This window comes from Tauraco erythrolophus, chromosome 29, assembly GCF_009769465.1.
Source record: "Tauraco erythrolophus isolate bTauEry1 chromosome 29, bTauEry1.pri, whole genome shotgun sequence".
NCBI classification, from domain to species: domain Eukaryota; kingdom Metazoa; phylum Chordata; class Aves; order Musophagiformes; family Musophagidae; genus Tauraco; species Tauraco erythrolophus.
The window spans coordinates 4,891,782-4,919,024 of NC_141493.1; the positions used below are offsets into that span (position 1 = coordinate 4,891,782).

The following is a 27,243-nucleotide window of genomic DNA, read 5'->3' on the forward strand; positions in this document are numbered from 1 at the left end:
GAAAATATTAAGCTTATAAAGTTTCATGTGGACAAGAAACTCCTCTCTCCCTGCTGCACCCGCTTTGCTTAGCTGGACTGTATTTCTCACACTTCAAGAACGCTGTTATATGGCCACTGTCCTCATATCATTCCACTGGGGCAGTCCCACACTGCCCTCTCAATCCATAGCTCCATATTCCCTTTACTCCATGCTCTGCTGCTTTTATTTATGCCTTTTTCTTATCACCTTCATCTTTCTCCTGCAACAGAACCTTAAAATGGCAGCATCACTTAGAGCCTTTCCTCTTTATCACCTTAATTCTCCACGAAACCTCAGCGGAAACACCTGTGCAGGTCACGTCTCCGTTGACTTCTATGCAGATGCACCAACAGAGAAGTTGGCCCAACTTCTCTGAGAACGTGCCCTCTAGTTTAGACAAATGACTCTGAGCAACCGACCACGCTGCTAATCCTTTGTCCATTTTCAGAACTGATTTTTTTTATTGTTCTGAAAAGTCCAAATAAATATTTTTCCCTTCTGGTTTTCATCTCAGGGCAGAGGTGCCAACCTACTGTGAAAAGAAGCATTTTACCCCCAGCATTTCCAGCCAGAAACAGAAATAGACACCTAAGATTTTTCCTGCAAGATTTCCATTCTTCTTCTGGATAGAGAAATACACGTCACCACAAAGACATCCTCAAACGTGACTGCTCCTGCAGTTTGTGGGTCCAAGGCTCTCAGCACCAGGTTGTAGGTTTGGTACAATACGGTGCAGGTTTACAACACTGAGTAAGCGATTTAAAATCAGCAATAACGATAGTAACCCAGAAACTGGGGCCAGTTTAAGCAGTCTTAAAAGAACCATATGAACCCTTACACATAGATAGTCACCAAAACCAGACTCTGATTCTGCTGATGTTTGTACATCCCTGACTCTTGTTCTATATTTACAGCACCCAAGAAGACCCAAAGCAAAAGCAGAGCTTCACTGTCTTGTGCGTTCCACAATAATCAGCCTTTACCCTGATCTTCCCTGGAAAAGGCAGCCCGAGAGGACGATCAGGAGAGATGTACAGGGGTAAGACAGGTCCTTGCAGACAAACAGGATCACGTGTGAGAGAAAAGCTTGTCTCAAGTGCTGTGATTTCCTTCTTGCCTTCCTTGACCTTTCCCTTCTCTCCTGTTTTCTCCTGATTTCCGTATGCCTTTTTAAGTTATTAACTCTGTGACTATGCTTTTCAACTCTGCGCAGAACATTTTGTGAAAAAGCATGGAGAAAAGATAATGCTCAGTGAAGCACAGTCGTATTTCTACCGAAACTGTCATTTGAATATTCCAAAGTGCTTTTCAGACATGGTGAGCCAGGAGAAAAGTTAATCTTCCAAGATTTGCACACTTAGAAACGTCTTTTCCTTGTGCCTGAGGCAGAAGGAGGACTCCAGCCTGGGTGCAGCATGCCTGCCCTTCTGCAGGAGCCTCCAGCACTGAGATAATGACACAGGGGTTAGAAACTCCAGAAAAGCCATTCCTTCCTAAAATGGCAACTGATACTTTTCTGCAAATCATTTCCATTTTATGACCAATAAATAAGACTAAAAGGCTCCTGACAAGGTCTGTATATTAGCAACATTGCTATTTCATGGGTATAATCCAAAGGTCAGAAGCACAAAGCAGTGCCAGCAATGGAAGAAACACCGTCTGTTCAATGACCAGTCCTATGTTTTTTCTTACTGGAAAACTTTGCCTCCTTCCCACTCATTTCTTACATTCAGGCAACACTGAATTACTGTTTTGTGCTAACGATTTCTGTCACTTACCACTGTGCAGCAAAGAGGCCAGAACCACCAGAGAAGAACCAGTGCCAGCAGGAGGAAGAGGATCAACAAAGCGATAGCCAGGATGGTCCCATCTGACTGGAAGAGAAACACAGAGAGCGTGTGAGCACCACTGACACAAAACTCCCCTCTCCACAGTGCCTCACCTGTGCATCCTGCTTCCAGGCAAGTATATGTCCCAAAGGCTATTGCCATACTGCATTTATTTCTGAGAGAAAGTGCATTTTTCCTCCCTCCTCATCCATCCGAACGTAGCATCCACACCCCGATTCATTGCAAAGAGGCTGAGACCTGTAGCTCCCTTCCCGGAGAGCTACAGGTTTTGTCTTGATTTCCTGAACAGCCTCACAATTACATAAAACACTTATTTCACTTCAGATCAAAATTAACATCTCCTTATTTCTCAGAGCGTTATGAAGACCGAAAAAAAAATATTTTAAAAAAAAGAGCTCACAACACTATGGTTCATTGCAGTTTAAGCATTATCTTTTCTTGGCAACTCCTCTCTCCTCTTGCAGCATGAACTTGAAAGCGATGTGCAAGTTTGCTCCAAGGAGAAAACTTGAAGCAAGATCTCTGTGGGCCCACAACCCAGGTCATCCTGCTCTTCTCAGCAGCACTGAGTCAGGGTAGTTCTGCCATGAGCTTTTCAAGGAGATTTGAACATACACACCATTGCAAAAATATACAGGGTTTTTCCACATCAGAAGCCATTAACTCTAGAAGATCCTTCTCCTCTCTAACTGGGATACTTCCTCCATTTAAAAAGGCATTTGCAATGCTCTGATACCAATTAACAATGCAAACTGCTGCACAAGCCAGCTCAATCTAGCAATCAAAACCAAATGTGCGCTATTTTTTGTTGCTTGGATTTAACCCAGAGCAGATGTTCTCAGCTTCCTGAGGCATGCCAACTTCCCTGTACCACTGCTCCCCAATATCATCCCATTCTGAGATAAGCAAGTAGCCAGTCCTGACTTCAGCCTGTTTGAGATGTTCTTGATGTAAGAGCCAGACATTTCAAAAACCCCACCCAAGTGTCAAGGTCACAATGCCAGAATAAGGACACATTCAAGAGCAGACTGACCTGTAGGATGGGAAAATTGGGTGCCTGCTTAATTCCCCGTAATTCAATGGCCAGATGATCTCCCATCACACCATAACAGGAAGAGTAATGGAAAAAACCACCTGGTTGAGAGCCTTTTCCAAACTCTCTTCTGGTGGAGAAGGAATTTCTGGAGAACTTGGATCAAGACAACCTGATCTTTGACACTTGGAAACAAAAGAGAGGTAGTCCACACAGGAGAGGAATTCACCCATGACATCTCTGGAAATGGAACTTGGACCCCAACACAAAATAAAAGCTTGTTTGAGAAGACAGACAGCACAGTCACATCCATCATCTGCAAAAATGGAACCTGCTGATATTCAACACTTTAGAAAATGGGACCCTGACTCTTTGCTGCCATGAAATTGTAGAAGAAATAAGATTTTTTACATCTAATTGTTATCTGCCCCTTTTGCCCCTATATTGAAACAAATATTTTTGTCGTTAAAAATACTCTCAAATCAATTTGCAAAAATACAAAACAAATTGAAATGATCTTTTAACTGTTTTATCCAGGGGATTTTTATTTTCTTTTTTTAAACAGGATTTATTTTTCCTTTTTTTTTTTCCCCCCCAGGACAATCTGTAAAGACCAATTTATATTACCCTAACACATCTGTTTCTCTGCAAGGCAGCTGATGTGGCCAACTAGTTTTGTGTGTATCACAGCAGCAAAACAGTCCGGAGAACTTAGAAGGGCTTGATTTGCCAAATCTTACATTTCTCACTCAGGTAATGCCTCTTGCTAAAGCCAGCATTGCCTGGCAAGTCTGCAGGAATAAGCCCTCTTCTGATGTCAAAACCAGAACACCACCACCTCTGCCGAAAAATAAAATTCTCTTTGGATTAATACCATTTCTTATATTTGAACAAATATCAAGATATTTCAGACAAATACGAACTGAATTTTCTGGGCTCAGCCATAGCCACAAAGTGTCACACCGAGACCCTTAACCAGGAACTACAAATCCTTTTTTCTTCTCCCACTCTGGCTGTGCTGTTGCTGCTGGAAACCGGTCTCTGAGGACACCCTGCCAAGTCAGACTGGGACAAAGCATATTTACACAATAAATCCTACTATAATCATTCAGAATGACCTGAACTCTGCTTTTGGTTTGTTTTATCTTTATTTCATCAGTTTCTGCTAGAATTTAGCTATGGTTCTGTGTAACAGCTATGGTTTTATACATCCAGAATATGCTTAGATGGAAACTGCCACTTACCCGAGCTGAGTAATAAACAAGAAGGAAAATATGCCTGCTAAAATAGTTTGCAAAACTTCCACTGACATTTTGAAATCTTTCTCCTGGTCTTTTAGCTGGTTAAAAAGGACTGAAGCATTTGAAATGTCTGTGTTCATTCCATTATTTTTTTTAATCAAAATTTGGAAGAACAATACAAATGTTTATGGAAACACTGAACCATGGAACAATTCAATGAGCCGTGTTTAACACTTATTGAATAAAGGCTGTCAATTCAGGCCAAGAAAACAACTTTCATTTTAAAGACAAAGAAAAAAAAGAGAATTTTAACACTAAACTAGTGAATTTTCCATAAAAAATATCCATGGAGACAAAGCATGGCTAGCCTCTACGTACACACGGTCATGTGAAATCAGGACTACTTTCCAACAGGGATTTATCTTGACGACTTACACAAAGATAAAACTGTAGTGCTCGTACTCACAGCGAGATGAGCAGCCCAAAACTCCATCACACCTGAACGGCTGAGAAAAGCCAGACAGCTCAGGCACCCGTCAGGACGCTGCGTAAAAAACGTCAGCAAGTTGCTCCCTGACAACCTGGAGACCTCGGCGGTGCCTGGAGTCGCTGTTTTGGAACGCCCTGCTTGGGTGTCGAGAGCCAGGAATATGAAGAAGAGCAGGGCTTTTCAACCACCTTTCAACACGCCACGCGTTGGCCGCGGTACAACTCTACCCTGCAGACTCGGAAACAAGTAAGCTGGTAGAGGAAGCAAGAGGGCTGCGCCTTGGAGCCTCCTTTTTCCTGCCAGAGTCCAAGAGAATTCTACAAGTATTGCCAGCAGTCGAAGTATAATAGAAAACAATTTCTGGAACATATTGTAAAATATAAAGATATCAAGAAATCTGAAACAGGACACTGCAGAGGCGTTTCCTCATACGTAGGTACGTGTGTGTATGTGTATGTGCATATATGATGTATATGCTTTCATTCAGAAGTTGTGGAATGGTTACAGACTGGGAGAAGCCAGACTGACTGGGGGAATCCTTTTGTCACAAGACAGAAGCCTGGCCCACCTCGTGGACTGTAAGTACTCCTAGAGAGAAGCGGGGATCCGGAAAAAAGTGGGGGCTATTTCCTTAAATCTACCCACAAACATTCGGAAAGCGCTGTCCCACAAAGGGACGCGCTCCTCCAAGGCATGATGCAACCCCTGGGAAGAGCCGAGCTAACAAAAAGCTTAGCACAAACTAGGTGCATGCACGTTCCTTTAGCAATCAGGGAACAGACCAGAAGAATCTTTTGGAATCTTTTGGAAGATTGGAATCTTTTCCAATCATTCTTATTTTAGTTTAAGATTTTATTTCCTAGTTTCCCCCTTTACTGCACTGGCCTTTGCAGCATACATTAGCTATTCCAGAAAGGCAACCTGGAATAACAACCCCAAAGTGCACAGCCCCTCAAAGGCGTTGCCTGCCGACGTTCAGCAGTGATGAATGAAGTAGCAGGTGCATCTAATAAACGTGCTCTAATAAATTTGTGGCTGACAAATTAATGCTCTGTTGATTTACAGGGAGAGGGAGGTGGGTAGCATGCATGCTTGTTACCGCAGCAGAAGATGGATTTAACTTTAAGCATGTGTTTAAACGTTCTGACTTCACGCTGTGCCTAAGAGGGATGGACTTCTGTTAAATACATGCATCAAGAGCTTGGCTTTAGATGGCCTTGAAGGCTGGGTTCAGCAAAAGGATTTAGTCCTAACTCCTTCACTGGAAAGTAAGAAGCCTAAATACTCCATTTACTCTGGTTCTGCACTCACTACTGGTGACGTGGTGCACCATCAGCTTGCTGCTCTCAGGACTACAGGCAGTCTGTCAGTCTCCTGTGCTACGCAGAAGAGCTTGTGAGAGCCTTTCCAGCTGTTAATTGCAGCAGAGGACCTACAGCTCTCATGCAGCCAGCCCTGTGATGTCACCTCCAGGGCAGGCTGAAAGCTGCCGTCATACTGGTTCAGGGCTAGGAGTGCAGGAACATCTGCACTGCTGTCAGGACCTGGGAACAGCAGCACGAAGATGGCCATAGAACCAAGTCTCACTTCAGAGTGACCCTACAGTAATAACGACTTAAACAACACTCATCACTGCTAGACCTGAGGTGCTTCACAAAGAGGAGAATCATAGAATTACAGACTGGTTTGGGTTGGAAGGGACCTCAAAGATCATCAAGTTCCAACCCCCTGCCATGGGCAGGGACACCTTCCACTACACCAGGTTGCTCAAAGCCTCATCCAACCTGGCCTTGATGCATGGTTAATGTCATTCCAGAGACAGGGAAGATGTGAATGTCCCCTGTGTCCTAGTCCAGTGTCCTGTACATTAGAAAAAAAAGAATTTTTTTTCACATTTTCCAAGCAGGAAGAGCAGTAACATGCTGAAAGCCTTCACAGGTGTCAGTAGGAAAAGAATGAAGTGCTTTTAAAAAGCTTTATGAAAATCTTGGCTACAGTTTTGAACGAGCATCCAAAAATCTGACCGAGGTTTTCTCCCAGGAGAGAAAAGAGACACAGTTTTAATGTCCTTCAGTCAATAGGGGAGGAGAAGACAAAGAACGACCCTGCCTTTTCACATCAGAGGGACTCGGGCAGCTTTTTCTTGTGAAGGAAACACTCTTCACTTCTGCCCAACTCTCTTGGGCACTCTCTGATCACAGCAACAGAAACTGATGTCTATCATTTATTTTATCACACTCCAGTGTTTTTTTTAATATAACAGAAACGATCTGGCCTAATTTATCAAAGGAAATGAAGTCTCCCTGGATGCACTGTTCTGAAACACCAGCCTCTGTGATCCATGTCTACGTGAAGCTGGTTGAGTGGGAGCCAACTCAGCAGGGCACGCGAGCAAGAAGCACCTGTTCTAGGTCACCCAGTCTAGGTGTTCTCAGCTCCTTTTTTCCAAGTTTACCGTGCTGTGAAACGAGTCGGCCCTCTCACGCTGATCTGTTTCCCTCCTCTCCTTCCAGAGCTGAACTGAGATGCGAGCCTGCTTGAGAAAGAATTTTCCAGCACCCTACATTATTTGCTTTATAGCCCAGTGTGAACACCAGCGAAGCCTCACTTCACCACGTGCTCTATAAACCCAGAGGAAGATACAACCCTTGTCCCGAAGAGTTCCCACTCCAAACAGAGCAGGCAAACACGTGCTGGGGAGGAAGAGGAATCATTACTCCCTCTGCTACAAGGAAAGATCTTTGGTGAGGGAAAACAATTCTCTAATCCCCAATTGCTGTGTTTATGCTTATGAAGACAAGCTGAACTTTTCCTCCAGAAGAAACACTTAAAAGTTTCCAGCTAAACAGAAGTGTTAGCTGGGCTTCCAAAAGGCAGATATGGCAGAACTGATGGCAGAATCCAAGTTTGTTCAGTCCTGGGCTAGTGCCTCACCCGTAAGGCGATGCACTGGGGATCCTGCACTACAAGCAAGGTCTGGTGGGATAGTTTACAAAAAAATACAACATGACAAAACCCTGCAGGCTGAGGAGCTTTTCCTCTGCAGTTGTACACACTCTCCATCAGTACTGGGTTTCAGTAGTCTTCAGAAGACAGACACCTCCCCCTGTTCAGAGGAGTTGAGGCCCAGGACCTTTGTCCTCTTGTTTGGTTCTCGGGCTCCCTGGAACACTCCATCTGATTTGATAAAATGCTCCAAATTCTGTTGCTGTTTCTGATACAAAGAATTTCTGACCCCTAAATTTCACCACCAAGAGACTTATTCTGAACAAAAGGCTAAAAATAGCAGTAAGACTTCGTGACACTGAACATCTGCTCGGGTCTCTACTAGTCATGCCGTTATCTGTTAATGGTCAAACTCCAGGTGTCCCAACATTAACAGCCTCACCGCAGGAAGCAGTGGAGATCCGGGGGAGCAAGGCCTCTGACCTGCCAGCTTCCAGCACCCTAACTGGAGATGAGCATCTTGACAATCGCACCCAAAGCCTTAGGTAGAAGTCATAGAATCATCTGGTTGGAAGAGACCCTCAAGATCATCAAGCCCAACCATTCACCCTGCACTGTCAGGGTCCCTAAACCATGTTCCTCAACACCAAATCCACACGGTTTTTAAACACCTCCAGGGATGGGGACTCCACCACCTCCCTGGGCAGCCTCTTCCAATACTGCACAACCCTCTTTGTAAAGAAATTTTTCCTGATATCTAGAAGTTGTAGCATCAGACTGTGCCCCGGAGGTGGGCGCGCGAGCCTTGGCTTTGTGACTGGCACATCCTGGGCCTGAAAGCAGGATGAACCTCGAGTGCTCTTTTTAGGTTCCATCTGCACACACGCTTGCACTGAAATAATGCCAACAGCTGGAGTGGTGTCCCCGGAAGTGCAGGTTTGGTGGTGGATGTTTCTGCTCTGACCGGTGAAGTACTGAGTAACTCCTGTTCTGAAACAGCCATCTCCTGTCCCCCAACACTTGTAGCTAAACAACAAAATCTTTGAGGTGAAACCTAAGTAGTTATTTTTATTTCCACTTGCTCCTGAAGGCAGTCCTTAACAAGAAGCATTTCAAGTCCATTTCAGGAGGTGAACAGCAACTGGAATAATAGCGGACAAAATTGTGTGGAATTAGACTTTGTCATAACAGTAACCATTTATGGCTTCGTTTGGGTTTACTTCTCTGCAAGGCAGGAAAGGGAGGAAAACAGCACGCTACAGCTCTGGAATGTCTTGCCTCTGTGCACGCCTATGAGATTCACAGCATTTAAGCACCACTTAAAAAAAATTTCAGGAGCACCTTCCTTGAGCTCACACTCACATACCTCCCCCCAAAGCTGAGCAGAAGTTCCTCACGGGCCACTGCAGCGGGTTTGCCAGGAGTCGGACAAGGTTACGGGCACACCAGCACGACCTGAACCCACACAAGAAGATGTGGCTGCAGCAAGTTTCCTGCTGAAACTCAGTCTAAATTGAAATCATATTTTCAATGGAAAAACATTCCAATAAAATAAAATATTTTGTTTGAAACGCACTGTATCAACTTAGATGTTGAATGAGATTTCGCTATTAGGGGCGTACACATGTGCACAGATTATTGCACACATTTTCTATTTAATTTCAGCACTGCCACAGGAAAAGAGTCTGCATATCCACAAACTATTTTGATGTTTCCAAATTAAAACTTTCCAAAACTTCCATTCTGTGATTCTGCCCCCACCTCCAATTTATTGGTCTCATCTGTGAATCCCTGCTTTCCAAACCATAGGAACACGCTGTTTGTAACATGCCTACCACACTTAAGGGCATTATAAAACAGCCCATGCAGCAATGTTAAAGTGAAATAATCTCTGCACATTTAACTCTTCGGGTGACCTGTGTCAGCAAAAACGCTCACCTCCTATTATGCTTGCAGCACAAAGCATTTAAGGGCAATTTCTTTTAGAAACAAACCTGAAATCATATGCCCTGGAGTTCCCACAGAGCAATACCTCAACTAATAATATACAGGTCAGGGGCTTAGAAAAGCGCTTATTAAACGTACTCTGCAGTTTCACAGAGCCTCTATTGGTACAATAGCAAATGCACTTTAATTGCCTGCAGACCTCGGAACACTGATCACTAGCAGAGCCTTAATTGTGCAGCCCAGAACAAAGTCACGATTGAAAAACCCTGCTTTAGCGATGAATGACATTCCTTTGGAATAAAAACCTTCACTGAAGGGCATCATGAGTTTTTGCTACAAGCCTGCAGTGCCTTCTCAATTCTCTAACTTTTCCTTTCTCCATATTTACAGATCAAATCCATCCATTATTCTTTAACTCATAGGTGCAAACTCCTTGTCCTTTGAACAGCACAGGAAAAGCAGGATCCATAGCTATAGCAAAGCTGTGCCACGACCCACCTCCCTTTGTCAAACACAAAACCTGTCGAGGTTAAGAGACCACGTTCTCCTTTTCAGCTGACTTCAATGGCTCCTGCACCCTCGCAACTGGAAATGTGAGAGCAGAGGGACTATATTTTTCTGGAATGGTAGGCCTGTTCCCCACCTGCCACCTCACCGATCATCCCAAGCCATCTATTAACCCAGGTTGCTGTCAGGTGCAATAAGCTGCTCCATCCGTTCACTTCCACACGTATAGTTTCCAGAAGCCCCTTTTCTACAGCCAAGGACTGGCTTAGTCCCATTGCTAGCCAGCATTCCCAAAATCTGAAATCCTGTCCAGGACTGAGGAGGGGCTAATTGTCTGGCAGTGCGCTTAACCACCTTGAGATCTTCCCTTCCAAGGGTGGTTCTGGAGCACCAGCATCTCAGGTAAGGAGGGGCTGGTATCTCCTGGCACTGGATAGGACCCTAACTTACAGGGGCAAGCCCAGGTTGGGCACTGCATACGCCTCTCACACACAGTTGCTTCCCTAAACTGCCCTGACCCCACAAGTCCCTTCTGAGCTGAGAGGTGCTCCTCCTTACAAGCGTAACTCCCTGCTCCTGGAGGAACAAGGTGTGACCTGGGAAGACATCCATTACGAACTGAATACACACGGCAAATCAGAATGAGTTTCCATCAGTGCTAGTCTAAGGCAAGTGTAATACCCTGCCACAGAAACGTTCTCCCAGCCCATGCATGGTACCTCCATCGTTTTGCCTTCTTGCAAAGATGTGTCATGTCTTTCTCACTAGACAATCCAGGGAGTACAGGAATACCACCCAGTGATGCTCCTTGCTCTTCCCATTGAGAGCTGCCCAGGAAGACCTGTTTTACAGTCCCTGCAGCTCTCCAGTTTTCACCCCCTTCCAGTTTTGAGTCTGAGAGTTGCTAGTGCAAGAGGTTACTATAGTGGTGTTTTGTCTTCTGGGAGCATTTTAGAAAATGAACAAAGACTTATTCCAATTCCCATTCTGGCTTCTCTCCGAGATGCTCTCTTTTTGCACGGAGGAACTTGGCAGCGGCCCTCCAGCCAGCAGAGGACTGACTTCCTGCCTCTAAATGCTGCCTTGTAAATTATTTCCTCTATTGCATGTTCCCTTTCCTGACAATATTTGGTGTGCAACCTGCTCTGTGCACACCTGCATGCGTACACGTTCACAAAGCAGTATTTAATGCTTTCTTCCTCTTTCAGTTCTTCAGACTCCTAACACGGGAACAGGAGTAAATCCCTTTTCAGAAGCTTCCCAACTCCACCAGCCAATACTTGCTAACTCTTTTCCAAGCAGTGGGAAAACCGCTGCAGCATACACTCCCCAGGCACTAACAGGTGCAAATGGAAGCGATGCATACTGTGTTCATACCACTGCAGCCTGATGTGGGGCAACTTGGTGGCATGCTGAGACTAACAGCTGAGGAAGAAGAAATAATTCAATTTTTTTTTAGTCTTAGCACTAGGGGAAGCTGAGACTGCTCAGTTCCCATCGCATTTGTGGCCCCATGTCTTACATTATTGCTGATGGGGTTATATTATTAAGACAGGGTTTTTATGTTTAGCAGAGAGTAAACTATAGTTCTTAGTGCCTTCAACTATCAAAGGTCCACTGACGTCAGCAGTAGAATGAAACTACGTTTTAAACTCTCGCCATTAATTATCTGCCACCCAATGACGATATCCTGGTCTGTCAGAAGAAAGGTAGAAAGTGTGCACCATACGATAACATGTGTAAGTTGTCAACTTCCAGACTGGGACTATTTTCTGCCTTAATGTCTCTTTTGTAAGTGCAGGCACGTTTGAAAATTCCAGTATTAAAAGCTAAGAGAGAGGAAACCCATCATGGCAACAAGAATTCCATCTTTCATGGCATGTGAAAATGTACCATTCATGATCTTATTGCAGCCTTCCAGTACCTAAAGGGGGCCTACAGGAAAGCTGGAGACAGACATTTTACAAGGGCAGGTAGTGACAGGGCAAGGGGAAGTGGCTTTAAATTGAAAGAGGGGAGATTTAGATTGGATATAAGGAAGAAATTTTTCACTCAGAGGCTGGTGAGTCACTGGCACAGGTTGCCCAGAGAAGCTGTGGCTGCCCCATCCCTGGAAGTGTTCAAGGCCAGGTTGGATGGGGCTTTGGGCAACCTGGTGTAGTGGAGGGTGTCCCTGCCCATGGCAGGGGGGTTGGAACTAGATGATCTTTGAGGTCCCTTCCAACCCAAACCAGTCTGTGATTCTACATACTGTAAAGTCACACTTAAACGTGTCCAACTGTTTCTGAAGCTGTCACTGTAATCACTGACAGCTTTATTTCGTTCCCGGGTACTTCTCGCCTCTGACAGCACACTGTGCAGACACCTCTGCAAAGGAGAACCAAGGCACCTCATTTACCTGCAAAGCAGACAGCCCAGCCCTCCCCGGGAGGCGATGCCTTTCTGAGGCACTGGAGAGCTGAGAGCGCTGGGCTGACAGTAAGAGCATTGCACCATTTGAAGTCAATAGCTTTGCTGCAAGGAGATAGACAGCAACGATCTGGGGGCAGGATCTGTCTTTGTCTTCTGTGGTTACAGGGCACCTGGAGCAGGTCAGATCCGTAATTGTGACTGCGGTACATGGCCAAGTAAGAATTCAGCAGAAGGAGAGGGACAGGGTGTCTTGCCCCTCAGAAGGGGCCTCTGTTTAATTTGAGTCAAGCAACAGAGACAGAGAGTGGCAAGTTCTGATAGCTAAACATTATTTATACCCAAAACACCTCCTCGACACTCAGAACTGGAAGACCCCGTTGCTAAACAGATGTACAAGCCTCCTAAAAAATGCTTCCAAGGTTAGCCTCCTGAAATCTCAGTCCAAGCAGCCACAACCGATTCCAAGGGTTGGAGAGAGGATGGGTTTTAAATCCACATTGGATTCTATAGAGAAGAGATGACCTTGTCCAAGAGAACACAGGGGAACAAGCCCAGCTTCTCTCTGGGCCAGTGTGGTGCCACGGCCTTCAGGACATTTCTTTGGAAGCAATGCCCTGCCCCTGCGTGTGCCTGGCCTTTGCAGGCTTCAGTGTTCAGGGCTGCCATCGAGCACCTTCTGCCAGCAGTAGAGGCCACCTGGATGTCCCTGCACGGTTTTGCTCTCTCTCGCTTACGTAATGCAGTAACAACGCAGCCTTATTGCCCTCTGCGTGGAAGGGGGATTCCTTCCCCCACGGGGAACTTTCATTTGAAAGAAAAACATTATTTAAAAGGTACAGATACTGAAAAGCCAACTTCAGAGAAATAAATTAGTAACTCTCCAAGACAAGCAAGCCAAGAGATAAATTCATCAAATACTTCCAGCCAGCTGAGCTTTGTCATACTGGAGATGCTGGCATCTTATCCCCCAGCTAGGCATATAAACAGCACGCTGTCTCCAAACCTTAACACCACTCATTCCAGCCATTCCCCTGTTCTGCTGGGGTAGCTGCCAGTGGTCACATAGCCCAGGCCAAATAACACCCTAAATTACACTCAGGACAGCCCTGTCTTAGTTTAACTGTGTCATACGTAAGTTAGTGGGGAGTGGGATTAAACCTCTGTCTGCAGCCCCTGATTTACACAGTGTTACCCTCTTGCTTCCAAAACGAGCCCAGCCACTGTTTGCAGCTTCACCAGCAGCCAGCCAGTCATCCTCACCTGGGGTGTGCAGTCAGCAAAACCTTCGCATGGAAAATAGAGTTGGTCATCCACAGAGGGCACAAGCAAGTTTAATATTTACGTGCAGTATCATTCCGCTCTAAACTAGCGGGTTGCATCTGCATTCCATAATTTAATAAAACAAATGCTCTGCCCAACCACAGCAGCAACCTCACAAAAATGACCGAGCAAGGCAAAAAATCCCAGTATCCCATTTTCAGCAGCTGGTATTCCGTGCTAGAAAACGAGCATGTGAGCACAGGAGTCTTAAGCGCTCTTCCCTCTCCGCTTCCGGCAATCGCAGGAGTCAGGCCTTGCTGGGCTGCAGCACTGAAGCCATGATGTGCTTCTAGAAAAGGCAAAGGCTTTGATCCCTTGTTTCTTTCTAAACAGTGACCCATCTGTCTAAGATGAAAAACACTTTTTTTCTTCTAGAATTCTCACTGCTCAATAAAACTGACGTTTATTTAGCTGCCTCATTCCTAGGAGTCTTGAGATGTTAAAAAAAGGTCGGGACCTGTGCTAGTATGAGCTAGCTTTGCTCTATTAAACTGTAAGAAATTGGCCCAATTTCCTTAGCATGAAAATCTACACTAAAACTTTTGCTAGCTGGGGCGATAAAAAAGCTTATTAGATAGTTCAATGTATAGGCTCTGTCTGTCCTGATCTTCAGATATCTATATTCGTAACTCAGGAGTCCAAGTCTGACTGACTTTTCCTACTATTCATTTTTGTTCTTTACTTGCTGAGAATGTAGCTGTCTGCTTTCAGCTATGGCCTTAATTGATTTTTCTTCCCTGGATTACCTCCAGATAGTCCTTGAAAATGGGTAGTTCATAGAACGGGATAGGTGTTGTTTGTAGGGAAAATGGGATATTTGCAGATTATTTACACGTTGCGTAGGAAGGTTTTGTTGTGGAGCTATGTAAGAAAATAAAGAAGTGGTAAAGCTTAGGAGGCCATCAAGCCCCGTGCTTTGTTCCTTCTCCCATTGAATAGCCACCGTGGGGCTGCCATGCTGAGTCACCGCCGATTGCCATCGGAGAAGCCTTTTGAAGATGACACTCCAAACTTCTTTCCAAACCTGATCATTTCTGAAATACAGCACTGAGAGGAAACCCAAAGCACGGATTGCTCGTTTGCACACAGGAAAGAAAACCTTTGTTTTTTTCCTGCTTGTTCCCATCACTCCATTCCACAGCTTTCTGACTGTCCTTCAGCTGCAGATCTTCAGACTTGATTTTCAGATCTGAAGCCAATTAAACAAGTCATTTGGTGCACATTTTGTGTATGAGTATTTCCAGGACTGAAGGCCTCATAACCTTAACTAAAATGAGGTTGTAGTCTCGGTAAACAGTTTCATCTTTAGAAGGAACTTCAAAAAAACAAACACTACTACAAGGACAAAATGTCTGTTTACCCAGAAGAAACTTCCTTGATTAGTGAAGGCTGCAATATAATTTTCAAAGCAGCCACTGAATGTTGCCGTGTCTAGGTTCGGATGTAGGATCTGGATTTGAATTCTGGCTGCTTAGCTGCACTGCCAGTTTCCCAGTCTGGAGGTATCAGAGGAGTAGGCACCGCTGTGAAGCACAGGCATGTACAAAAGTTTCCTTACAGCTTTTAAAACAATAGGAAAGGAACAGATATTTCAGCTCCTATAACCTAGAAACAATAATTCTATCCCCAGCAGAAAGCATACCAGGAAGGAATAATTTTTCTCTAAGAATTCTTTCCTAGGTCTTGCCTCGTTTGAACAAAACAAAGGAAAATATTCCTGTAATTTGCTGACAACATACAAATACATTTTTGCCAGTGAGCAAAGAGAACTTGAACGAAAACCTTAACTAATAAAATTAATTTCCTTCTTTTAAGGCACGATGAAGTCTTAAGTTTTGGAATATAGCCCCTCACGTAAGCTCTGAAAGCTCTCTCCATACAATCTTGTCCTTGTTGAACAAGTATCAAGATCAAGTGACACAAAAGACTTTTCTCATCTTTCTCATCAGCCTTTGTGGAGCACAGAAGGCCACTAGCAATTTGATGTTATACAGCTTAGCCTTTCACTTATTCTGTAGGGAAACACGGTGTGCTTTACTGGATAGGGAGAAAAGCAGGCCACAGACAGATTTCCCAGTCTTTCCGGCAAGACTACTAAGGCTTCCCAAAAACTAGTTTAAGACAGTACACAGGAGAAGCAAAGCAGTGCCTCAACCATTCCCTGTACAGAAGATAGGTCTTCCCATGGATGAATAAAGTTGAATACACTGAAGCACGGAGAACTGCTCTGAACACAAAGTGAGCTCCTCCACTATCTTCTTCAGCACAAGTCATTTCATACTCTGTTCCCAACAGCCATGACTTAGCAGAAGCAACATCTTCAGCAATACCATGAGTTACAAATGATTTCATCATCCTTTGCCCGATCCCACCAGAGTCTGAGTGCAGCAATTCACTACTGGCAACTAAGGATGCCAGCTATAAGCCAGCTACTTCAGCGGAGAATCTCCCACTTTTTTTGGCAACCATGCCGGTTTCCAGACAAAGAGCATAAGCACAACCGGCATATGCCTTTCACAATTAGCAGCACCGCTGCTGCAGAGCAAACAGACGAGCTAACGAAGCCAGCAGACCTGCTTCTTGATCACTGTGCAGCAGACAAGCAGACACAGACACCTCCAGATCACAGGCTGCTAGTCCTGTGCTGGTCTGCATCCTACTGCAGATGCAGAGTCTGAAGAGTTTACGGAATTCTCAAGAGCTTTGCCACACGGCAGCACACATGATACACAAATGTCACCACACTCATAAAAAACACCTTTAAAAGAGAGAAATGGGTCCTTCGCACACGAGGCTTGCTCAGCGTGGAAACTCTAATACTGGTGTAACAAATATTTGCTGTTAAGCACCACCATCCTACTGAATCGTTTCAGGCACACGGATCGAAACTTACACAGTGTGTGCTGGAGATGATGACGGAGCTAGAGATGAAGCTCAGACCATCATTCATACTGACTTGAAGAGCTGCTTCCCTGGAAAACAAAACAAAAAACAAAACACATGAAACAAGTCAGGTCAGATAGTCCACAACCCTCTACTAGATAATATCCTCTGGAACCTGCACTCCTGATGCACAGGAAAGCCTTTTGTACAGGTTAATTCACACTGCTGGTGCCCTCTGCCCTGTGCTCCAATGCACAGCTGCCAATTAACCCAGCAAGAGACAACGTCAGAATGATGCTTATAACAACAGCAGAATATAGTGAAATGACATGGACTCATTTTCCCCCAGGCCAAGTAAATACGTAGAAAAAAACATACATGCCAACGTCTCGTAGCACAGGTGCTGGGCAGAGCAAGTAGGTATCTTCCACTACAAAAGGCTTCTCATCTGGAAAAAAGAAATATTGGCATGTATTACCTGATCAGCAATAGAGGTCTTAAAGACCAAGCTTAAATAATGTTTTCCTTGCTCTTGATACATCAGCAAGATTAAAGACTCTGTGAGGCATAAAAAGCTACTGCACAGCAGTTGTTCTGAGGTAACTGTTCACATTATTTCAGCCCTTTGTATTTACTCTGTAACTCCAAGGGTCAGAGGAAGTTATCCCAGGCACGCTATCCAGGACACCACATTACATATAACTGGAAATAGCTGGGTTAAGAAAATTGTGTATTATGGAAAATTTTGCACTGCAAGGCAGACTCATCTGAACCGAAATTAAACCTTCCAACCCAAGTACACTATGGTTTTAAAAGCAGAGTGAGAAAAGTTATCGATAGGCAATTGCCTGGGAAACGGGAACATCGGCTAATGTTCTTCCTTTGTGGACTTAAATCAGAATTTACACCATCTCTGTGCTGACCAAGGAACTGCCCAGCCCCTTTGCCAGCTTACTGGAGATCAGGCAGGTTGGCAGCAAACCAGTCAGACAGGCTGGGTGGGTTGTTAGGGTTTTTTTTGGACTGCAAACGACACATTCCCACAGAAGGGATTGATTCTGCTGAATCAGCATTTTCCAGAAGCACGTCATTGCATCAGAAAGCTTTCTACCAGCTGTACTTATAATCAGCTCTAGGATCTTCTACAGAGATGCTTACAGGCCCAGAATGAGAGCTGTTATCAAATATTACCAGCTTCCTAAAATTCTCCCGGTAAAATTATCATTTTGATTGAAAGCTGCTCTCCTGACACAGATTCCTTCCCCTTCTCCTCTCAAACCTATAGGTTTCAAATCTCATCTGCAATCCAAATCTTCAATCTTGTCTCGATATAGTGCAGGGTGGAAGAGACCTTCAGTCTAGAGGGCCATGTCGAAGCAGGAGTCCGATTCGTCACCACCTTGCATTGCTGTTTGCAAACCAGACAGCAGACCTGAGGGCTCTGACCATCTCAAGTCTCTTCACAACCGCACAGTGCGATTAATTAACTTCCCACATACACGTAACACTGGCAAAGTGGAAGCAATCTTCACAAACTTCACTCACATCAACCAAAAAAAGAATTCCCCACACCAAAATCAAACTAACATCATCACAACACCCAACAAAAGTGGACAATTTACACACAATCCACCCCTCATCCCTTCACCACAACTACAACAACATAAATTCCCCACAATCATTCCATCCTTCACTCTCGAGCTGTGTTCAGTCCATGTTTTGCCCATTACCTCTCCTGATTACTATCCTTATCTTGAATTCCTCATGCCTCTGGTCAGGAACCAAAAAGGACTGTGGTAGGTTGACCCTGGCTGGACACCAGGTACCCACCAAAGCCGCTTTATCACTCCCCCTCCTCAACTGGACATGGGAGAGAAGATACAATGAAAGGCTTGTGGCTTGAGATAAGGACAGAGAGATCACTCACCAGTTACCATCATGGGCTTGACTTGGGGAAGCTTGGACCAGGTTGCCCAGAGAAGCTGTGGCTGCCCCATCCCTGGAAGTGTTCAAGGCCAGGCTGGATGGGGCTTTGAGCAGCCTGGTGTAGTGGAGGGTGTCCCTGCCCATGGCAGGGAGTTTGGAACTAGATGATCTTTGAGGTCCCTTCCAACCCAAACCATTCCATGATCCTATGATTCTATGAAATTAGTTTAATTTATTACAACCAAATCAGAGTAGTACAACGAGAAATAAATCCCTAACCCCTTCCTCCCACCTCTCCTTTCTTCCTGGGCTTAACTTTACTTCTGATTTGCTCTTCATCCTCCCCCCGAGCGACACTAGGGGACAGACAATGAGGGCAGTGGTCAGTTCATCACATGTTGTTTCTGCTCCTCCTTCCTCCTCAGGGGGAGGACTCCTCACACTCTTCCCCTGCTCCAGTGTGGGATCCCTCCCATGGGAAACAGTCCTCCACAAACTTCTCCAATGCGAGTCCTTCCCATGGTCTGCAGTTCTTCACGAACTGCTCCAGTGTGGGTTCTTTCCAGGGAGTGCAGTCCTTCAGGAACAGACTGCACCTGCGTAGGTCCCTTCCATGGGGTTGCAAGTTCTGCCAGCAAGCCTCTCCACAGGTCCTTTCAGGACCCTGCTCCACTGCAGGCTTCTTACAGGGTCACAGCCTCCTTTGGGTGCATCTACCCACTCTGGTGTAGGGTCCTCCATGGGCTGCAGGTGGATCTCTGCTCCACCATGGACCTCCATGGGCTGCAGGGGAACAGCCTGTCTCACCATGGTCTTCACTATGGGCTGCAGGGGAATCTCTGCTCCGGCTCCTGGATCACCTCCTCCCCCTCCTTTTTCATTGACCGTGGTGCCTGCAGAGTTGTTTCTCCCACATATTCTCACTCCTCTCTTTGGCTGCAGTTGTGCAGGTTCTTTTTCCCCCTTCTTAAATATGTTGTCCCAGAGGCACTAGCACCATCAACGGTTGGTTCAGCCTTGGCCAGTGGTGGGTCCACCTTGGAGTCGGCTCAAACTGGCTGTATCGGACATAGGGGAAGCTTCTAGCAGCTTCTCACAGAAGCCATCCTTGTAGCCCCTGGCTACCAAAACCTCACCACGCAAACCCAATGCAGAGTGTTCAGTGCATCATCGACAGCATCAGGGAAGTGAACGGAGCAAGGATAATGGTTTAACCAAACCATTCAGCAATCTAACAAAGAGCTGAGCTATTCTGACTGTCTGGTCTTTTGTTGTTGAGGAAACTTGTGCAAGTTATGATTCCGTTCAAAGTGCCAGTGGAAAGAGGAAAAGTCATGAAGAGACACAAGCCAAAGAGAATGTGGCAACCTCTAAAGTAATTTCTGCATCAGCTGTGGGCTTTGTTCGTTCTTCACTCGGCTGCTGAGATAAATTTGTTCACATAGATGACGTCTAATAATGATTAGGGCAAGAGCAGTGAAGGACCATTGCTCCCGGCCCCGTTCTCAGCGGTTAGCTCAGCAGGGTTCCCGCGGAAGCAGGGTCATGCAGCACGTTTCACTGCAGTGGATGAGGCATAAGAGACACAGACTCCAGGAGTTTGTCCTCTCGTGCAGAAGCAGGACTCACCAGGTCAAGTATTCTTTCCCAGGCATTCCTAAAGGAGTTTTCCACTGAATACAAAATTCTAGAAAGCAGTAATATTGCTCTAGTAATTCCTATCACACATTATAATCCCTACTTCACACCAGTCTATTTCTTTGCTTTGGCAGCAATACAAAAGATTATTTCCTCAGGCAGGTTAGGAAATGTTTGTTTTTAACACTCCATTTGAAAAAACGAAATGGTGATGAAAAGTTGTAGCCTTCACTGTTGCTTTCCTTATGTTTCCAGCTTCCATCAAATCCCTTCCCTACATACACACACTTGAATTCTTGGGTTACCCACACCAGTTATTTTGTTAAGGACTATTCAACCTAGACAAAGAGCTGAAAGCGAAACATTTTAGGCAGCCATGTGGTTTTCACAGACAGGCTTTTCTTCTGCATCATGGCTCGCCTACCAAGCGCAGTCTTCAGTGATCCCTCTAGATCCTGCTCCTGCTGTTGGCCTGGGAAGAACCATGTTATTGCTGTTTTCCCACAGCCTTAGTGCAAGAACACATACGAACACTTCCACTATGCTGAACGTTAGAGCAGATGTTTTCAGCACAGGGTATTCCTTTGCTAGTCCCATACTATCTAGAAGATAAGTTCCTCATTAAAAGAGGGGCAGACAGACAACAGGCATGTAAAGCACGCGATGTAGGGATGCAACACACCCTCACTTCCCATCGCCTGCAGCGCAGGCTCTGGATTCACGAGCTTGCATCATAGACAGGCACTCAGTTTTGCAACAGAGTCACCAGATCAAACCAGCAGCGTTTCCCACTTTGCATAAGCAAGGCAGATGCACAGCGGTGGTAAATCTGGCCCTACAGTTCTGTTCTCACCCTGATTTATGAAGACATCATTAACTCCCATAAGTTTGTGACGTTGTCTCAGAGCACACATGCCAAGAGACTGAAGACCAGTGTCTTGTTTTCTCCTTCGCTAACGCTGGCAGCAAAGGCCAAAGAATTCTCCACGCCAGCATTCACTAAAACAAAAGCTGGCTTAATTTTGCAAGGTCTTTTGCTTAGATCTCATTGGCTTTTTGTTTCTCTTTCTCTCCCTTCTCACTCCCAACTTGCATTAAAGTCTATGCCTCTCTAGAAAGTTTATCAGACTCAGAGTCTCAAGAGGGGACTCATGGCTGGCCAGGCTGGCTACAGGGAGAAGTTATTTTGTTTGGAGAACGTTTGTGTTTCACCACAAAAATGAGCGACTATTTTCCTTTGCTCTAAACAAAAGAAGATCCATTTGGTTTGCATAACTCTGGCCATCTGACTCCTTCCTGGAAAACTTACATGGGGAAACCAAACAAAACAACACTTCTCATCTGCTATTGCATCTGTATCTGCGGGATGCATTTGAAGGAACGCTGCTTTTCTTGTCTGCTGTAGAAGAAACTTGCTGTATTCCTGTGCAGTAAGAGATGGGCCCGAATGCTCCCAAACTCTAGATCTCGTGCCAAAATCTGAATTTTGTGGTTTGGACTCCTCTCAGCTGACAATGCTGGTGGAAGAGCCGGGGAAGGCAGGGTCGGAGCGCTCGATGCCGCTGCCTTAGCTGCCCAGGAAGCGATTTCTGTTCTCGGTGCTGCCGCTAACTGGCTGTGTGACCATGGAAAATTCACTTTGCCTCCTTTGCCAATTCTATAGAAAGGATGCCCAGGCCTTGATTGCATCTCAGATACCAATCAAGGGCAGAGCTTGGGCATTGCATATTGCAATGTCTCAATTTTGAGAAAGTCCACCCATAGTAATGGGTACAGTTTGCTCCTTATCCATGCACCGCTAATCACTCCATCAAGGAAAATAAAGTTCTCACTGTATTAAAAAAAAAAAAAAACAAAAGCCCACAGGACACTGCACTCATAGGCAACTAAAACTAGTCAGTCCTGAGGCATAAGCCATTCAGAGCAGCACGCAGAAATGGAGAGGGTCAAACATCTCGCAAAAATACATCTGGTTTTTGTGGATACCTTTTCAACAAGGTACTTTCTGCTGCTCAAATTCCTGTAATTCACTACCCAGCATTGCTACACCTTTTAACAACTATCTGTAGCCTGTAAAATCTATTATTCCCAACATCAGTGAACAGTTTCTTTAGCCATTAGCAGGGTGTAACCTTTTGGCAAGTCAGGACTTGGAGTACTTCCCAACCATAATATAAAAAGGTCTCAATATATGCAAATGTTTTAACACAGAAGAGCAAACCTCAATAAAAGAGAGGTACAAAAACCCAAAGAAGGTGACCAAGACAGATCATTGTACTTTCTTTTAGCCATATAACCATGTTAAAATTAGCAGCTTTTTCTTTAGTTACTAGTTCATCCAAGAACCAACTGGTGTACTGGAAACTGACTGCAAAGATCCCTTGCAGAAGGGTTTAAAAAGCACAGTATTTTTGAATTGCCACCACAATATCACAAGTGCTGATTGTTGAACTCGCAATATCAGCGATATTTTAGTCCAGAAATGGCTTCTAAAGCTGTTTGCCAAACTTCCAATATATCACAGAATAAAAATTTCCTTCTGTTATCCCTGTCACCTAAAGTACATCTCAGAAAATGCTTTGCCCTGGTCTCCTGTTGCTACAGCAGACAAAACTCTGGTCTATCAGAGTAGTACAGCCAAACTGGGGGTGGCACTCTGGTTGCTCCCATGTAAGACCCCCTCAGGAAGGTCCGTGCTAAGGTGGCTGTTCCCTGTACCTCAGCCCCAGACGGGCAGCTCTGAGCCAGCGTGAGCCTGAGCACTCCTGTCGTCCCTCTGTCACCTCAGAGGAGACAAAATGCCTCCACGATTCTCTGCGCCGCCTACCAAAGCCCAATCTCTGTTCATCCTGGCTGACTCCTCCTCTTCTGCCACTCCTTGTGACAACTCTGCAAGCAAAGTTTTTATTTCAAACCCATTTTGTGGGGAGATAGGAATGCAGAAAGACACTGAAACACTCTCAGAGCTAGAGAAACTGCCAACGAGAAAGACCCATAAATAAGAAATGTTTTGTTAATGCTGTAATGAAAACCACATTGAGATCACGCTATAATTGCTCTGCTTTGTGTAAGGACACAGGAGCTCTGAATGCCAAAGCCATTCAGAGCAGAGTTAGGGGCTGGGGGCAAGAGACAGAAAAGCACAGAACAATGATATCACACTCCTAACAATCTCTAGACGGAGAGAAGGGATCTAGAAGGAGTTGCTTTTTCACTGATGGCTTTGTCTGCTGTGCGTCAAATTCTGTTCAACGAGCACACGTAGCTTCAAGACTACCAATAAAACCTGGCAAAGCACCGCACCATGGATTTGCTCGTGCTCACACCTGGCAGCTCAGGAGAGCAGCACACGCTGCACTGCAACAGGGTCGCTCCCAGGCAGGAGTCCGGGCCCACCACCGCAGCAGCTCCACTCCAGTCTCAGAGCTCTCACCATAGGGTCCATCATGCTCATCGGCAAAGACACACTAATGTCACAGTGGGAGACCACCTCGGTCCCCCAGAAGCACGCAGTGTGACAAAGCGAGCGTGGCAAAGCACGTCACACTGCACAGAGATTCTTCTCCTCGCTCAGCCCAAGTTTCCTGACTGCGCCGTGCTTGTTCCTCTACACTGGGCCAGGACGGTTGCAGAGAAGTCTGCTGGAGGTCATCAGGAATCCTGATTTAAAAGTTCCTACACTGCAATTTGTTGGAGGCTGGGAGAGCGTTTGAGGGAAGCGTGACCATATTCTTTGTCAAGCAAAGACTCCAGCCATGCTTTGAAATGGATGCCAAGCTCACCTTGGTGTATGCTTTCACCTAGGAAAAATTAGAAGCATATGTTGTGTCCTTCCTAAAGGTCACACTCCCCAAAACACCTGACAGAGTCTGTACACAGTGACGAACATTCTCTAGTACCACGGTGGAAAGAGGGAAAAGCTACTATAAGAAAATAAAAGAAAAAGATTCAGTGGAGGGTTAAAGTGACATGACCAAGTGAGGAATTTGGGGATGAGAGAGTCAAGCTGTGAAGTAAAACGTTCCTGTGCTAAGAGCGACCGGGCTGTGAGAAAGTAAAGAAGATATCACCAAAAAAAAAAAAAAAAAAAAAAAGTACTGTGCTGCCAGGAAAAAGGAAAGATGGGGAAATGGAGAAACCTTCTAGGCTTTAAAAACAAAAGACAATTTTTAGGAGGCATTTGTTGGGCAGTTTTGGGATACAATTCCCTATACAGCTCACTCTGCTGATACCTGGCAAAGTCCTGTTCCCACTGTCTCTGCCTCATTTTCCCCTCAGTTCTGATACTCAGTGCTGAAAAAAATAAATAAATCAGACTCGTTTGTGCAAAGGATCAGTTTTGGCCAAGTGTCCAGAGCATTCCCCAGAATGCAAAAGATCTAGCCCCACCTCTGCCGTGGTGCATGCTGTTTCCTCACCAATCTTTCATCTCTCCATTCAGTTCTAAATTGCTTAAGACAGAGCTGCCTCTATGCCCAGAACTATCTTTGCTGGATCCTGCACAATCTGGGCAGACAAAGACATTTTAGCACCACAGAGCAGTCATAAGTCACTGCACTGGATAATTACATTTAACTCTGTGCAGTCTGAAAACAATCCTCCCAGGTCCTGCTGCTGGCAGAACACACTCTGCTGTTGAACATGCATCTCATTACAGTTCTGCTCAGCCAAATATTCTTCATGGTTTCTACAGATGTTCCTTTTTTTTTTTATCCCAAGCTATGAACATCATGAGCTGATGCTCTCTTCACCTGCCACTTTTCTCTGCCAGTAATTCCAATAAAAATCTATTAGCTCAAGCCCTTAACCTCAGCAAGTCCTAGCTGTGCTGGTCTACATCTCATCTGGGATAATTTAAGGTTTCAGGAACTGTTGGCTTAGTGTTATCTTTAAAAATACCTCCCTCCCTGATACAATCAGAGGTTTCAAGCAAACAAAAACAGCTGAGCTAGCAAATCTCCATAAGGTTTCCATAAAATTCCAGTTCAGTTAACTCTTATGTTAATCTGTTTGCAGCAGGCTGGAGCTGCAGGCACCAGTAAAGCGGAACACCGAGATACCTTCTCACATAGAGTAACTTAAACTTGACAGAGCTGCACCAGTTCCCACCAGGAGAGACTTGGGTTTGAGAACACCGATGAACAACTGCTGAGTTCTCTCCTTCAGGGAAAGGTCTGAACTCAGAAATTGAGTTTGTGGCCTCTCGCTTCCAGGTCAGGGCATCCAACAATGTAGTGCTGTGCAAAGTGAACTGAGAAGCCTTGGTGCAGTGCCAAGGAGAACAAGCTCGCTTGTCACCTATGTATCGATTCAGGACACGACGAATGCGTAAGGTCAGAAGGCAGCGAACATGTTTGGCCCATATCCCCGTCTTCCACAGTGATTTTGTGGACACAGGAAGACAGCTTCAAACAAAAAAAGCCCCTGAAGATAAGCTGAGGTTTCCTGAAAGCTACTACAAGATTATGATGACAGACACCACAATAAATTACTCAGCTAGACAAGCAGTCAGCACGCAAAGAGAGGAAGGAGTCTTCCTCCTCAGCCCCCAACACTCGGTCACAGTGTTTGGGCACGAGGTAACCCTCACAAACAGTTCCTCCCAAGGGCAACACTGGGTGTTTTTGTGTCTCCGTAGACAGGACACGCTGAACAGTGGAAAGCTGATGGATGACGTTCTTAGCTCTGTGAAGACTTTACGATGTTTCCAGGAATGGATGCCTGGCTCCAGAGCCAGTCAGCTCGCAGGACGCTGAGCTGGGATGCAACAACAGGTCACAGCTAGCACAGTCTCAGGTAGCAGAGGTAACCTTCAAGCTAATGACAAGGGAGCAAGTAGTCTTCTCTGGAGGGAAAAGTGGAACAGCAAATCCAGTGCTGAAAAGACTTTACACAGGAGAGAACAGACGGACAGTGTTCATATCACTTCCCTCTCTCTCAAAGCTGGCAGAAACAGCCGCTAGATTTTCCTTCTGTTCAGTCTCCGAGTCCTGTACTGGACTCACAAAGCAAAGGGAGTCACATAAGGACAATTTTTGGATCGATACGGAGGCAGAAATGAAGGAAGAACAGGCAATCGAGAAAGGAGACCTGTACGAAATCTCTGGCTTCTTCCATAAACCAGTAGGAAGAGTTCTAGGCTGGTGTCAGGACACCCGTGTGCTTGTCTGCAGTTAGCTCCCTTGGAGCAGACACCTTCAGTTCTGTAACTTCAGTTCCCCCATCTCTAGACCAGGGGTAGCAGAGTTTGCCCATTTCACGTACAGCTTCTGATGCTTTTTCTCTTCATGATACAGATCTATTTCAAGGCTCTTAATTAAAAGTTCAAATTAAGCAAAAGATCCAAGTTTTCCAGGCCTTCAGAATTCACACTTAAAGAACTTTGTGCTGCAGCTCTTGAAAGCCATTTATAGAAGAAATGGAAAGCAATTTGGGGAATTAGAGTACCAATGTCCTTCCACCAAGGAAGGACCAAACGAAGCTCTTACCCCTCTCACACAGGTTGCAAATCTGGCCCCTCGTGATCCTAAAACCGAAACGCTGCACACATTGACCCAATCCATCTTGCTTTGGAGATCATCAGGAGCACAAGTCTCCCAAAGGGATATCTGATCTGCCGGATGTTCAGAACATAAAACCAGGCCAGGCCAAGCGACAGCAGGGTGACATGGGCTCTCCTAAATCTTGCAAGATTAGAGAGGCTTCTGTCATGCTGAGTGGTGGTCTTGTAGGTCCTATAACTTCCATTATACATGTCCATGTGTTCTTTGCATAAAACACAACTGCTCGAAGAATTCTTCACTAACATTTCTCTTGAACCAAAAGTAGCTTCTCCACAAAGCTGAAATTTTCACCCAAGTTACGTTTGATATGGGGTATTCACATTTTAATTGGAAAAAAAAGACAGCAGACATGCAAACTAAGAACATTACAAACTGTCAGCTTCCAGCAACAAAACCAAAAGGCTTTTTGGTTTGCACTGTGTGGCTTCAGACTTTGATGAAAAGAAAACTTCTAAATATTTGAACA

The 27,243-nt window shown here is 45.2% G+C and overlaps 1 protein-coding gene across 1 annotated transcript in view; it reads right to left on the reverse strand.

Moving 5' to 3' along the window:
- ANTXR1 (ANTXR cell adhesion molecule 1) overlaps positions 1 to 27,243 on the reverse strand; it is a 104,115-nt gene that overhangs the window by 45,009 nt on the left and 31,863 nt on the right. Inside the window, exons 11-13 of the mRNA XM_009984230.2 lie at positions 17,029 to 17,098; positions 16,661 to 16,739; positions 1,800 to 1,895 (exon numbers count right to left, since the gene is read on the reverse strand). Of these exons, the coding sequence (XP_009982532.2) occupies positions 1,800 to 1,895; positions 16,661 to 16,739; positions 17,029 to 17,098 (245 nt within the window). The remainder of the gene's footprint in view (positions 1 to 1,799; positions 1,896 to 16,660; positions 16,740 to 17,028; positions 17,099 to 27,243) is intronic.